The sequence below is a fragment of the Dryobates pubescens genome, chromosome Z, assembly GCF_014839835.1.
Source record: "Dryobates pubescens isolate bDryPub1 chromosome Z, bDryPub1.pri, whole genome shotgun sequence".
NCBI lineage: Eukaryota > Metazoa > Chordata > Aves > Piciformes > Picidae > Dryobates > Dryobates pubescens.
In genome coordinates this window covers 55,649,271-55,662,698 of record NC_071657.1, presented here as the reverse complement: position 1 = coordinate 55,662,698, position 13,428 = coordinate 55,649,271, and the positions used below count along the sequence as shown (strand labels likewise).

The following is a 13,428-nucleotide window of genomic DNA, read 5'->3' as shown; positions in this document are numbered from 1 at the left end:
GACTGACTTTTCATTCATGTCATAGCTTACTTTGTTTCTGTAGTATGAAGAAGAAATGCAACTCCTTTTAGCAAAACATGTCCATTTCTGTTGCTCTTGTCCCTTCCATTTTGCTCAGCAATTTCTGTTACCCTGTTGTGGTTTTTTGAATGGTATGTTGACGATACATTTTAAGACTTATGTTTGTTTTAAACAGCTAGTTGATTTGATGCTTAGGTAACATTCTTAAAGAGAAAGCTTGTAATGTGTTAAATACTAATTTAGTGTCCTGTCTGCTGTTTTTCTTTCTGAACCACTGCCCCTCCATGCTTAATTTTCTCAACAAATGCAACAGGAGAGAATTCGCAACCACAAGTATCGGAGCCTTGGAGACTTGGAGAAGGATGTCATGTTGCTGTGTCACAATGCTCAGACATTCAATTTGGAGGGATCACAGGTCTGAATGAACCACTTTGTGTTAAACATACGGGTTTCCTCTACCTAAAGTTTCCAATGCTTGGGAATTATTACATAGTGTATAAACCACAATGTATAAACCAATGTTTTAATTCTTTCTTAGAGGAATGCCAAGATTCTTAGAGTCATCCAGAATTCAGTGGGCACAGCCTGCAGTGTTTGCATGCAGAGATGGGTTTAACTCTTCATTCTGACATCCCTTTTTTCCGATCTCTGTGTAGTGCAGAGCTCCTGTCAGACAGTTTGAATCTATGGCACAAGGATGTGTGTGTGGAGTGATACATCAGCGTGGGTTTTCCACAGTGCATGACACAAGGAGCTGATGTAACGGTAGACCATAGGATAGGAGCTTCAGGAAATGCATCATAGTGAACTCCAGTTCTGCTAATTGGAAGATGCAAATTCAGGGTTTGTCCAGAGGTAAAGCTTCATGTATGAAGCTTTATTTATGATACTCTGGACTCTTTAGTAATGTTTTTGTTGTTATTTTGGTAGGGTTTTCTTTGGGGGGGTTTGGTGGTGGTGTGTTTTTTGGGGGTTTTTTGTTTGTGTTGAAAGATCAGAGCCTGCTTTAAGAGGCAGTAATAGTTACAAATCCTAGATGAGTTGCAGAGGTTTAGAACGCAGAATTTTTCATGTCATACAGTTGTTTCACAGACTTGAACATGCTCACAATGCAGTGAAACATAATCTTGGATAATTACTTTTATAGATGAGGTCTGAATAGTGTCATGCAAAGACAATGTTAAGGTGAAACAGAGAACATGAAGACAGCTCCCATATCCTGCAAGAGTATAAAAAGTATGTTAAAACAAACTTTAGTAAAAGTAGTCTGAAGGCAAGTGTTGCCAATACTAATGCATCCTTCAAATTCCTAAACAGTTATGATGATCTTTAGCTAAATTGGGGAGTTTATATTAAATTTTGCTAATTAAAAATTAAAGGGAGCATGCAATTAATTATAAAGGACTATTGAATACAGCTTCTCATTTTGTGATTGTTGTTGCTATCTGGAGACAGAGATGTTTTCTGTAATACGTATATGAAGAATTTTTACTGTCTTCAGTTATCTGGAAACAACCTGTAAGTAAATCAGCTAATAATATTTTAATAAGAAGAATAATGATGACAGGACATGTGGGACACAATATTGAAATGTGCCCAAGTATAAATTGCCAGTTTACTGCTTAGTCACTTAGCAATAAAACAGCTATAAATATACAATGCTAACAAATTTAAACTAAATAAATAAAGAAGGAAAGCTCATACCAAAAAGTATCACTCAGGCTTCCAAAAGTGTTAGAAGTTGGTGGAGGAGGTAAAAAGAGCTGAATGAAAATCAGTAGCTAAATGGGAAAAGCAATGAAATTATTCTTATCACAATGACTTGAATTGCTAATGGGAAGCTAATGCCTTGCTAGGCAGAGGTGGTGCAATTTACCCATTCAGGACTATTCCTCTAGAAAGGTTCAGTAGATATTGATGCTCTGTTCGGAAATAGCCTGACATGTATCAGAGTGTTACAATATTATTTTCCATTCCAGTGTACCAATATTAATTACTAGTGCTGGTGTTAATTTTTATAGCATGAAGCCCAAATAACTCATACCTAATTTTTTTTTTTTAGGTTTCTTTTTGGTGAGTTCTCATATCATTTGTCCTGATTTACAGTAAATTGCAGCAGTGCTCCAGTTCTTAAGGCTACCTCATGTTCCTTGTTATAGTTCGGGCCCACCTTTGCTCTGACATACCAGTTCACTTCATTAAAACAGATTATGTGCGTGTGCACCCACAACCAAAAAGGCTAACTCAGGCTGTTGTTTAAATAGATGGTGACCATGTCTGATTCTGCCTCTTGTTTGTTCTCTTAGTATGAGGCATGCTGCTTTTCCTTGGAAGAGCGCAGTTCCATCTGGGCTGGTACTTTATGAGATGTTTTCAAGGAGAGACAGACATGGTGTTTTGCAGCTTTTTTCCTCAGTAATTTGAAAAGTTTTTCATGTAATAATGGTCAAACGAACCACAGAGATGTACAGGGTTAAAAATTGTATGTGTCTATTGAAACAGAAGATTTCTCATTAACGTTGTGATTTATTCTGCGTTTCTGTTGTCATTTCTTCTCCATTTTGGAAGGAAATTCCACTTTCATTGCTGTTTGGTGTTTTTGAAACTTGCTGGAATTGGATTTTGGTCAAAATAAAAAAGCTTTTATTTGTGCAGCTTTTCCTGAAGGAGCCCCAAATAATCCAACACTTAAGAAAATTACATTTTAAAAACCCTTTGTTTTTCTAGGAAATTATGATAGAAATTCTGGTTCACAATGATATGTTAAATATGTGATGGCTGGCATTACGAAAATCACTATCACTGTGTTGTATATGTTCTTAGTACTTTTTGTCTTAGGAAAGTGTTAGGTCTGAGAAAGGACAGCCAAGTTACTTGAAAGAGCCCTTGGTAGGAACAATGGAAGTTGCTGGGCTTGTTCATGAAAGGTTCTCAGGAGGAACTGAGGGGCTTCTCTCAATAACTGACTTGAAAAGAAGTAGGTATAATAGAAAGTCAGTAATTGTTGGACTCCAAAGAAGGAATCTGTGGGCTCCCCGACCAACAATGTCATAAGATTTGTATTTAATATAAACTATCCTGAACAAAGTTTTACTAATTAGTTCTGTTGGAAGTGCAGAGGGTTAGAGCAATTTTGTAGTCTTTATCATTCGAATTGTATAATGGCAGCCAAAAATTCTTCCATTATCTTTCTCACAAATATCCAATGTCCCTTTGCATAAGGAAGTGTGTTATTTAGCCAGAGGAGCTGTAGGACAGCCTAGGTAGTTCAAGTGATAATGATGGTGATAAATCCAAATACTCTATATTTGTACATATGACTCTATACTTTTCTGTTATGTATTCTTAATTATCTAGTGCTGAACTGTACAGCAGTTCAGCAGTTTGCAAAAGAAAATCTTCGAGCTCATTTGTTTAAGGTGATTTTTGAAGGGCCAGGAACTCAGCAAGGCAAGGTTTTTACTGTGTTAGTCTGATAAATGTGTTAAAAGTCAAATGTAGTCCTCTCACTCTTGATGGTCTCCTCCTGCTTGAGGTTAAAGAGAAAATCCAAGATACCTTAGCAAGTTACAACTTAGCAAGAATGCTTGAGAACAGGTGGTGTTTAGAACAAGTCTTAGAAAGAAGGAATAAGATGCTTGGGCTAAATTATTTTCCTTTTAGCCACTTGGGATTTTGGAAAAAAACTAAGGCTTATGAACATGGGGGTTAGCCATTTGTCATTATCAAATGTATCACTAGAGTGTAGCCCATTTTTTAATTAAGATGCTTACTGATGAAGTCTGTTGCTTTGGCAATTTTCAACACTGTCAGAATATAGCAAAAACATGCAGTAGTTCCTGTGGTAATAAAAATAACAAGACAAAGACTCTAACTAGACCGTTTAGAAGTAATGCATTTTAGCGGTTGCATTTTTGTGGCCCAGTATTGAACTCTTTCTTCATTTAGAGCATGAAAGATTAATGTAGGCATTTCTTGTAAAATTCATGTAGCTAGTGTTGCTCAGTATTTGAAAAGGCCATACACTCTGTGGATCTTCACTGGAAATTAGGGACTGCGTGAATTTTTAATACTGCTTGACTTTACAGTTCTGACGTGTGTCTGTATTCATACTGTAGATCTATGAAGATTCCATTGTTCTTCAGTCTGTGTTCAAAAGTGCACGACAGAAAATTGCCAAAGAGGAAGAAAGTGAGGATGAAAGCAATGATGATGAAGATGATGATGAAGAAGAAGAATCAGAATCAGAATGTGAGTCCCTTGGTAAATACTGAAAAGAAAGTACATCTCAGGGCAAAAGGGGAGCTTTTCTAGTTTCTGCATGGAGACATTTTCTGTTGGCGAAAGGAGCTTCTTACTAAGTTCACTGTTTTGGTTGTTAATATTCAGCTGAAGGCTTTTGGCTATAACTCTTAAGAATATAGAAAATTATTTTTAAGCCAGAAGCAAATCTCAGATGCTTTGTGAAAGCACATCTGACTGGCCATGTGTTTATAACCTTTTCTGATCCTATTCACTGCAAATAGAATTGCCTGGAAAGGCTAGAAAGAGTCTTTACCAGCCTTCGAGAGTAGTTGTGACATATAAAACTCATCACCTGGTTAAGAACCTGAAGATGTTTCAAATATTCCTCAGTTTGACAAAGACTAAGTGAAAGTTCAGTTGTTTCAAAAGCAGGAGGTAACACTCATTCAGTCCCTGCAGGCTTGGAAACATGATACAAGCCGACTTTCTGCCACCCAATACATCTACCCATGCTCTGCAGCTACCCTGTGTGTCTGGTTACAGAAACCATGGTACCTGGTACCTGAGCTACTCTTCCATGTACATTACAAGGGTGTGCAAAGCTTACAACTGTAGCAGTTCATTTGGAAATGAGTGGAAAGTCAGGAATCAGGAAAATCAGGAATTTACCATATTCTTCAGAATGACATCAACTGAAAGTTTGACTGTCACCTTCACATTGCATTTTTGTAGTTAAAAAAACAAAGGTTTATTTGTGCACATAAATAGTTCTATGTTCAAGTGGGAACTTTAGACGTATCATACAATCTCACAAGATCTTAGACTGCCTGTAGACACCATGCTTTCTGAGAGAAAAAGAAGATGCACACGCCAAATTTAAAGTTACTCTTTGTAGTTTAATACAAGTTATTGTTAAAACTATCAAGACGTAGAGGGAAAATAGCAGACACCTCTGCTTCATTGTTTTAACAGTCCAAATAAATTACAGGCTGCTACTAGGGGTGAATTTCTGTGAACAGAGATGTCATTTAAAAGTTACATTCATGCATACTGTTAAACTTCTTGTAGCAAAATCAGTGAAAGTCAAAATTAAGCTCAATAAGAAGGATGAAAAGAGTCGGGAGAAAGGAAAAGGCAAGAAGAGGCAGAGCCGAGCAAAAGCCAAGCCTGTCGTGAGTGATGATGATAGTGATGAGGATCAAGATGAAAATGTAAGTTTTGTTCACTGAGACTGTGGAAGTGGTGGCAGTGATTGCATCTCTACCCTGTCCTGCTTGCTGTCAGAATTCTCAACCACTCATGCTTAAGCACGTTTTTAATCTGTATTGATCATCTTGAGAGAGTTGGGCAAGGATGTTAACTATATCTGGGTTTGCTTATGAGGTATGGTCCCAGTGCTGATGGACACGAAGAAGTTTGGAGCATATTTCTCAGCGATTTTCCTGCTTTCATTGAATCTTTAACCCTCGTGGTCTGTTTGCTTTTGTCCACAAATGAAAAACTCTTAGCTTGATTTTATTTTTGTATTTCTTTTCTCCCTGGTAGATGCTTCTACTATTACAGCAAATGAAAACAGATCTCTCCCCAGTGTTTTTTAAAATGCCTGGGTAGGAAAAAATAACTGCTGTTTCCTTTGTGTCTTTCCTTCTATAAAGAAGTCTGCAGTAACTAAATGAAATGTTGCGAAAGAGAAACATTAGATAACATAGTACCTTTCTTAAGGCTGTCTTGATTTATCAGTTTGTCATTTTCCTTCCTTTTACTTTCTTTTTTTTTTTTTTTTCCTTCTTTTACAAATTCTGTAGAGTACTTGGCAAAGAATTTCTGACTTGTCTTGTGTCTCTTACCTCTAGGACCAGTCGGAGGCAAGCGGAAGTGATGATGAGTGATCCATAGGGTTTATTTTCTTGGCAGAACTGACCCCTTCCCCTTCTCTTCTCCCTTCTCCTATTTTACACCCAGTTAATTCGTTTTGTCAAATAGACATTGAGTTGTTTCTGTATTCTCATTCTCTATAAATTAGCTTTAGGATAGTGCCAGACAAACGTATGATATCATGGTGTAAAAAAGGAAGAAAATGTAACATATTCTGACCAGACAGGTCTTAAAAGATTTAACAAAACAAAAAACATCAAGCTTTTGATGAAAAATGGGGATCGATAGTATATTTCTATGAGCTAGTTTTAACTTGTTATGCTTTGATTGTGCCTGGTTTTATCACTTGATAAGATGTTTTTTCAGTGGCGCCAGAAAGACAAACATTAAAAAGTTTTGTAGCATTGATAACCAGAAGAAGCCATGAAAAGCCACTGGTTATTTTATTTCTCATCAGGCAGTTTTCAAAGTTTTTATTTGTTCTGCATTGTTTTTTTACACTGTGGTACATATATGCAACTTTGTTTAATAGCTTATAAATGTACAGTAGTTAGGCTTCATCTGCCTTGTCCCATATATGTTTTCCTGCTTTATGCTTGATGATCTTGAGCAAAATGCTTTCTGAATTGTATTAAGTTTATGTCTACTGTAAACTTTGCTTAACTTTTTTTTTTTCCTCAATTAAAAAAAGTTGAGTTAAAAATGCTATTGAATATTGCAATCTATATAGTGTAATGGATGGCTTCTTTTATCAGACTGATCTATATTACCAATGTGGATTATCACCTTTTCCCTAAAGTGTACTTAATCTTTGCTTTCTTTGCACAATGTCTTTGGTTGCAAGTCATAAGCCTGAGGCAAATAAAATTCCAGTAATTTTGAAGAATGTGGTGTTGATGCTTTCCTAATAAAGAGATAATTTAGCTCAATAAATGCGGCTTCATATGAGTTCCACAAAAATCTTCTTTTAGCAGGGACAAGAAGGCAGGAGGTCTCCTGTAGAGAAGGTCCACTGTGATCTCTCTTGAATGTAAAATGAGAACTCATTCAAGTATCACAGAAGTGTCTTCAGAAATGGAGAGAAGATCTGTAACATCTTCTATGACCAGGTGACCTGCCTGGTGGATGTGGGGAGGCCTGTGGATGTAGTCTACCTGGACTTCAGCAAGGCCTTTGACACCGCCCCCCACAGCAAACTCCTGGCCAAGCTGTCAGCTCATGGCTTGGACAGCAGCACTCTGTGCTGGGTTAGATCAAGTCCAGCACAGGGCCACGAAGATGGTTGAAGTGCTAGAGTGTATGACATACAAAGGGAGGCTGAGGGAGCTGGTACTGTTCTGCTTGAAAGAGAGAAGGCTCAAAGGGATGTGTTTGATGTGAATTAGTATTTGAAGGGATGGGGCAAAAACAGAGCTGGGGAGTTTTGAGTGATACCTAGTGACAGGACCTGAGGCAAAGGGAAAAACAGGGAACTGATTTTGAGTTTTTTTTACAAACGTAGAGGTATCTTCTGCACGTACAGAAAAACACTTTTACTGTGAGGATCACCAAACCCTGACACAAGCTGCCCCAAGAGGTTGTAGAATCTCCCTTCTTGGAGATACTAAAAAGCCATCTAGGCATTGTCATAGGCAACGGGCTGAGCTGCTTGGTTGGGGCAATTACACCAGATGGCCTCCAGAAGTCCCTGCCAACTTCAGCCATTCTGTGATACAGAGCAATTTCACAAGAGTGTATATCACAGAATCACAGAATTATTGAGGATGGAATAGACCTCTGAGATCATCAAGACCATCCTGTGACCTAACACCACCACACTGGTAAGACCATGTCACTAAGTGCCCTATCCAGTCTTTCCTTAAGCACCTCCACGGTGGTGAGTCTACCACCTCCCTGGGCAGTCCATTCCAGTGTCTAATGACCCTTTCTGTGAGGAAGTTCTTCCTAATATCCAACCTAAATCTCCCCTGGCACAGCTTCAGGCCGTGTTCTCTTGTCTTGTCACAAGTTGCCTGGGGGTTTATTTTTTCACTGCAACATTAACTTTAGTCTGCCAACCTATTCCATGACAAGAAACATCAGCAGCAGGCTTCAGTTACTGCTGGCCTGGACTGGATTTAAACTGGCAACCTATATGTAAAAGGCATGGTATCATGTTACCCATTCCCAGATGACTGGATGACTGGATCCAGTTTGATTTATTTTTCAAGCACTCATTCTTTACAGATGAGTGTTCAGCTGAAGAATAAAAATGAGTCAAGAAGACCTAATATTTCTGTTAAAAATGAAAGTAACTTTTCTGGTTTAGTCAATAATTAGAAGCCATTTGAGTATAGTGATAATGTTTGCATGAAGGAAAATTCATTCCGATTCTTAGCTGCAGTTTTTGTTGTATCAGGTTTGAGTAATTTCAAAATATTTTCAATTTCTCCTCTTATTTTCCACAGGGAAAAAAAAAAAAAAAAAAGGGCTCTTCTTTCTGTCATTAGATTGAAATAATTTATGACTGATGAGTAATGTCTATGCCTCTGCTGTAGTGGGTTCTGTTAGTTTGCTAGTATTTGAGTGTGTTTCTACCCAGAGTAGAAAGAGTTGTCTTGCTCTTTTTATGGACTTACTGCATCTTTCCAGATGAAGGTGTTTGTTTTTTTTCAGGTAATCTCAGCATGACATGCTAAGCACTTGAAATACATTTTGGACAATACACAAGTGAAAGCACAATGCCTAAGTCCATGCTGAGAGAAAATAATTCATTTCCCACCTTAATTTCAGCAAATTGTCTTACAAAATTGCAATCGGTGTATCTCAAGCACTCAGGAAGATAAGCAAAATCAAGTAAATGGTGGGAGTTTTTCTTCTTGCATCTGTTTCTCCTGGGAGGCAGGCACCAGTGGAAGTGGGCCAGCTGATTAATAGTTTTTACACATTTCAGGTGCTACTATCAGGAGGAAGTTCTATACAGAGAGAGTGATTGCCCATGGGAATGGGCTGCCTGGGGAGGTGGTGGAGTCACCATCGTTGGAGGTATTCAGGAGGAGACTTGATGGGGTGCTTGGTGCTATGGTTTAGTTGTTTAGGTGGGTTGGATTGGTTGATGGGTTAGACACAATGATCTTGAAGGTCTCTTCCAACCTGGTCTATTCTATTCTATTCTATTCTACTAATATTCTTTATTTTCCTATCACATACCTTCTGAAAGAAAGAGAAGGCAACACCTTTTACTCATTTATATAAATGGCTTCCTGCTTAGATGTGTCTGGTGCAAAATGGTGTCCTATGTTTTCAGACCCACATTTTTGTCTTCCTTGTCAGGTATAACACTTTTGGAATAGAAGTGTCAGGGTGTTCCACAGCCACCAACTCTCTGGACAAGAGGTGGCTTCACTCTCAGCTCATGAATAAAGCTGGGGATTTGGGAATTGAGCCTTTCCTCATAAGGGAGATGATTCATAGAATAGAATAGAATAGAATAGAGTAGAATAGAATAGAATAGACCAGACCAGGTTGCAAAAGACCTTCAAGATCATCAAGTCCAACCTATCAACCAACACCATCTAATCAACTAAACTGTGGCAGTAAGTGCCTTATCGCCTTATCCAGTCTCTTTAAACACTTCCCGTGATGGTGACTCCACCACCTCCCTGGGCAGCCCATTCCAATTTCTGTGAAGAATTTCTTCCTAACATCCAGCCTGCACCTCCCCTGGAGCAGCTTGAGACTCTGTCCTCTTCTTCTGGTGCTGGTTGCCTGGGAGAAGAGACCAACCCCCACCTGGCTATAACCTCCCTTCAGGCAGTTGTAGACAGCAATAAGGTCTCCCCTGAGCCGCCTCCTCTCCAGGTTAAGCAACCCCAGCTCCCTCAGCCTCTCCTCACAGGGCTGTGCTCCAAACCCCTCCCCAGCTTTGTTGCCCTTCTCTGCATGCTTTCCAGCAATTCAACATCTTTACTAAACTGAGGGGCCCGGAACTGGACACAGTGATTATCTTTGTGGCTCTGCACTGGATTCTCAAGCAGTTTCCTGAGGTCCTCCTTCAACTGGGCAGCCCAGAACTGGACACAATATTCCAGATGAGGCCTCACCAGGGCAGTGTAGAGGGGGAGGAGAACCTCTCCCAGCCTATTAATGATTGCTAATGCACCCCAGGATGCCATTTGCCTTCTTAGTCACAAGGGCACATTGCTGGCTCATGGTCATTCTGTGAGCAGCCAGGACTCCCAGGTCTTTTTACCCAGAGCTGCTCTCCAACAGATCAGTCCTCAACCTATGCCAATATGCGGGGTTGTTCTTTCTCTTTTCCCCAGTGTGGTGGGTTGAAATTCCCCCCTAGCATTAACTTTTGCCAGACCAACTCAGTTAGAAGCAAATGAATCTGTATTTACAAGCAAAATCTACACTCTATGATGGAATGCAATGAATATATACAAAATATACAGTATTTACAATATTATACAGATATTTGCAATTAACAAACAACATGAAAACCTCACTGGTCAAGACACCAAGGAAAGCTCCCTGCTTCTCCCTCTATGCCTCCTCTACCCCTGTACGAAAATGACAAGAGAGAGAAGCAGAGAAGTTAGACTTAGCCAAAGCCAGCCAATAAGCGGGTTATCTCTTCCGAGCCAAGCAAAACAGGGAGAAGGAGGGGAGGGGGAGGAGAGGGGAGGGGAGGGGGAGGAGAGGGGAGGGGAGGGGAAGGGAGAGGACAGGAGAGGAGAGGTTCGGTTCAGAGAGAGGAGAGGAGAGGTTCGGAGAGGAGAGGAGAGGTTCAGAGAGGAGAGGTTCGGAGAGGAGAGGAGAGGTTCGGAGAGGAGAGGTTCAGAGAGGAGAGGTTCGGAGAGGAGAGGAGAGGTTCAGAGAGGAGAGGAGAGGAGAGGTTCAGAGAGGAGAGGTTCGGAGAGGAGAGGAGAGGTTCAGAGAGGAGAGGTTCGGAGAGGAGAGGTTCGGTTCGGAGAGGAGAGGTTCAGAGAGGAGAGGTTTGGAGAGGAGAGGTTCGGGGAGGAGAGAGAAGAGGAGAGGAGGGGAGGGGAGGGGAGGGGAGGGGAGGGGAGGGGAGGGGAGGGGAGGGGGGGAGGGGAGGGGGGAGGGGAGGGGAAGGGAGAGGACAGGAGAGGTTCGGTTCGGTTCGGAGAGAGGAGAGGAGAGGTTCGGAGAGGAGAGGAGAGGTTCAGAGAGGAGAGGTTCGGAGAGGAGAGGAGAGGTTCGGAGAGGAGAGGAGAGGTTCAGAGAGGAGAGGTTCGGAGAGGAGAGGAGAGGTTCGGAGAGGAGAGGAGAGGTTCGGAGAGGAGAGGAGAGGTTCAGAGAGGAGAGGAGAGGAGAGGTTCGGAGAGGAGAGGTTCAGAGAGGAGAGGTTTGGAGAGGAGAGGTTCGGGGAGGAGAGGAGAGAGGAGAGGAGGGGAGGGGAGGGGAGGGGAGGGGAGGGGAGGGGAGGGGAGGGGGGGAGGGGAGGGGAGGGAGGGGAGGGGAGGGGGGGAGGGGAGGGGAGGGGGGGAGGGGAGGGGAGGGGAGGGGAGGAGAAAAAGGAAGAATTGTTACTCCAGATATTTACCCAATGAATTTATTTATTTAGAATAATCTTTTATTTTCCTTTTTACACCCAATAGTGATTTATTTATATTTTTCTATTTTTCTGCTTGAAATCTGTAAATAAATTTTAAAGGCATAGCCTAAAACCACCACTCCCAGGTGCAAGACTCTACACTTGTCCTTGCTGAATTTAATTGAATTTCTCCCTGCCCAGCTCTCCAGCCTGTCCCAAGTCCCACTGAGTGGCAGCACAACCATCTGTTGTTTCAGCCACTCCACCCAGTTTTGTGTCATCAGCAGATTTGTTGACAGTGCTCTCTGTTCCCTCATCCAGGTTGCTGATAAATATATTGAATAGTACTGGTCCCAGTACTGACCCCTGAGGGACTCCACTAGATAGGGCCTCCAACTAGACTCTGTCCCATTGATCACAACTCTTAGCTCTCACTTGAAGGTCACACCTGCTTTCCAGGCACTAATCCTTGTCTGTTTGCTTTACATGTGAGAGTTCTGTCTGTGCCAATATTTACCATACTTTTGACACTATGTTCACACAGAGAAATAGATGTGCTGAAGACCATGTTGGACTCTGCCTTGATCTGACACTGTTCCGAGGTGAAATATTTTTATTCCCCTGCCTCCATTATAAGGAGCTTGTATTTCAATCCTTAAGGTGTTTTACTCCTCCCTTACTTCAGGACTGCAGCAGACACTTGAACATGTCCAGAGAAGAGTAACAAGGCTGGTGAGGGGCCTTGAGCACAAGCCCTGTGAGGAGAGGCTGAGGGAGCTGGGATTGTTTAACCTGGAGAAGAGGAGGCCCAGGGGTGACCTCATTGCTCTCTACAACTACCTGAAAGGTGGTTGTAGCCAGGAAGGGGTTGGTCTCTTCTCTCTAGCAACCAGCACCAGAACAAGAGGACACAGTCTCAAGCTGCACCAGGGGAAGTTTAGGGTCAAGGTGAGGAGAAAGTTCTTGACTGAGAGAGTTGTTAGCCATTGGAATGGGCTGCCCAGGGAGGTGGTGGAGTTACCGTCCCTGGAGGTGTTCAAGAGAGGATTGGACGTGGCCCTTGGTGCCATGGTCTAGTCATGAGGTCTGTGGTAACAGGTTGGACTCGATGATCTTTGAGGTCTCTTCCAACCTTGGTGATACTGTGATACTGTGATACATAGCAGGAACAAATTTAATCTCCAGTTAGATGATGACAGCTTGTGTTTTCTTCCAACATATGCTAAGTTGCTGTCAAGGGCTGAATCACGACAAGTAACTGCAACATGAAGTTCTTGCATTTTCAAAATGACCAGAAGACTTCTATGGGAAATTACACCTGTGACAAAGATCATTTTCATGATAACTTCCGGCTTGGACAGCTGCTTCCTGAGTCTGCATTTGTCATATTTTCATGCACAATCCATTGCTGTGGTGACACACACTGATGTTTCGTTACATTTAACACTTTTCATCAAATCAAGCTATATACTGCATCACCTGCCATAGGCTGTTCTTACACTATGAGATGGAGACAAAGACAAGACCCCAATACTAAGACAAGACCCCACTACTAAGACATGAATTCACTGCAAATGAAAGAAAACTGTCAATATGCCAAACATGTTTATAGCCATGTGTGTTACTTGTATTATGGTTTATATACCATTTTAGTGTAGTAGTATCTATTATGTGCATTCTCCCCTTGGGCTTCCAGCATGGTTGCCATTCTGTCCATCATCTTCCATTTAAATCGATTTCATGTG

At 41.3% G+C, this 13,428-nt stretch overlaps 1 protein-coding gene across 1 annotated transcript in view; it reads left to right on the top strand.

Moving 5' to 3' along the window:
- SMARCA2 (SWI/SNF related, matrix associated, actin dependent regulator of chromatin, subfamily a, member 2) overlaps positions 1 to 7,067 on the top strand; it is a 121,273-nt gene extending 114,206 nt beyond the window's left edge. Inside the window, 4 exon segments of the mRNA XM_054178817.1 lie at positions 335 to 436; positions 4,140 to 4,272; positions 5,335 to 5,477; positions 6,120 to 7,067. Coding sequence (XP_054034792.1) covers positions 335 to 436; positions 4,140 to 4,272; positions 5,335 to 5,477; positions 6,120 to 6,155 — 414 coding nt within the window. The 3' untranslated portion in view covers positions 6,156 to 7,067.
- Positions 7,068 to 13,428: the final 6,361 nt, after the last annotated feature.